The 1,369-nt window shown below is 61.0% G+C and overlaps 1 protein-coding gene across 1 annotated transcript in view; it reads right to left on the minus strand.

Moving 5' to 3' along the window:
- Positions 1–200: 200 nt before the first annotated feature.
- The window catches only part of FA09DRAFT_331574 (Ribokinase-like protein), a 2,370-nt gene continuing 1,201 nt past the window's right edge, over positions 201–1,369 (minus strand). The window contains exons 3-5 of the mRNA XM_025743080.1: positions 941–1,194; positions 592–856; positions 201–476 (exon numbers count right to left, since the gene is read on the minus strand). Of these exons, the coding sequence (XP_025596246.1) occupies positions 453–476; positions 592–856; positions 941–1,194 (543 nt within the window). The 3' untranslated portion in view covers positions 201–452. The remainder of the gene's footprint in view (positions 477–591; positions 857–940; positions 1,195–1,369) is intronic.

Raw genomic sequence — 1,369 nt, forward strand, 5'->3', positions numbered from 1 at the left:
CGCCTCCCCTCCGAGAGACCAGCCGAAGTCTTCCTCTACTCTCCCTTCACCTTCCCTTCGCATCTTCGCTCCTCTTCTCTTTTCCCCCGTCAGGAATTCTGACGCACACCACGCTCTCTTCGTCTCGCGCAATTTCCCTCTGTGGCCGCTCTCTTATCTCTCACCCCACGCCGCGATCTCCCGACCCCGCACGCTTCTTACTGGCACTGTGATTGTTTCTTGCGTGACTGACTGCCCCGTTCAAAGGGACGCGACGCGCGAGCGAGCCAGAATCGTGTAGAGTGTGCGTAGTGGGCGTGTGGTTATGCTTTCATCGGGCTCGAATGCCTAGCGTTCCCCTCTGCCCTCCTTCCCCCCCCTCTTCATCGCGCTCCTCCGCAAACAGCGCGCCGTCCGAGATGGCGTATCAAAGCGCTGCGTCCTTCTTTGCCACCTTTCCCTGCTCGTCCAGCTCATGCCGACTGCTTCTCAAAGTACTTTTTGCACAATCGGGCGCGCGGGGGAATCAGCCTCAACAGTCTGTGTGCCTGCCCGTCCATTGCTCTCGCATTCCTCTCTCGGGGACGCAAGAAGAGAGAGAGAAAAACTCACCTTGACATAAGCGCCTCCCACCTCGTCGAGCAAGTCATGCGCCAGCATGCTTCTTCCTTTGCTCTCAAACGCGCGGCGCGAGCACTCGCGCGCCACATGTGCCGCGCCAAAGGCCGCCAGCATCAGGCGCTCTGCCTGCGGCACTTCGGCGCGCCGAGCCGAGAGCGTGCTCCACGCCACCAACGTGCCCGCACAGCCCGACAGCACGTCGCCTTGTCCGCCACAGCGCTTGAGACCGCCTTGAGCTGCAATGTGCAACACTTGGCTGTGTTGTGTGGCACACAACAGTCAGCCCACGATTGGAAGCCAGCGGAGGAGAAGAAGAAGAAGGGGGGGGGGGGGCACTCACTCGCCATTGCTAACGCGATCCACTTTTCCTTTCTCCAGCACCGTGCATCCCAGCGCCTTTGCCAGCTGCTTCACCGCCTCGTCCGAGTCCGGCGCGCTCGTGTCGATGTGGAGCGCCTCGCAGAGCCGCGCAAACTCCATCACGTTTGGCGTCAGCAGCGCCGCCGCATAGCCGCGCAGCAGCTGTGGCTCTTGTGCGAGGAGCCAGAGGCCATCTGCGTCGAGTACGATGGGAAGAGAGAGCGACTTCGCGAGCTGTCAAACGTTGCCAATGGTCAGTTGCGTGGAGAATGGAGGCAAGTCTGGAACTTGAGCTCAGAGGGAGAGAGGAGCAGCGTCTTGGAAGGGAGCGGAGGTGACAGAAGGCACGAAGAAGAGCGACGTGCATTCCAGCGCAGCTTGAGAAGCGTACGCGCGAGCACCTTTCCAA

The sequence above is a fragment of the Tilletiopsis washingtonensis genome, assembly GCF_003144115.1.
Source record: "Tilletiopsis washingtonensis strain MCA 4186 unplaced genomic scaffold FA09scaffold_19, whole genome shotgun sequence".
Classification (NCBI taxonomy): domain Eukaryota; kingdom Fungi; phylum Basidiomycota; class Exobasidiomycetes; order Entylomatales; genus Tilletiopsis; species Tilletiopsis washingtonensis.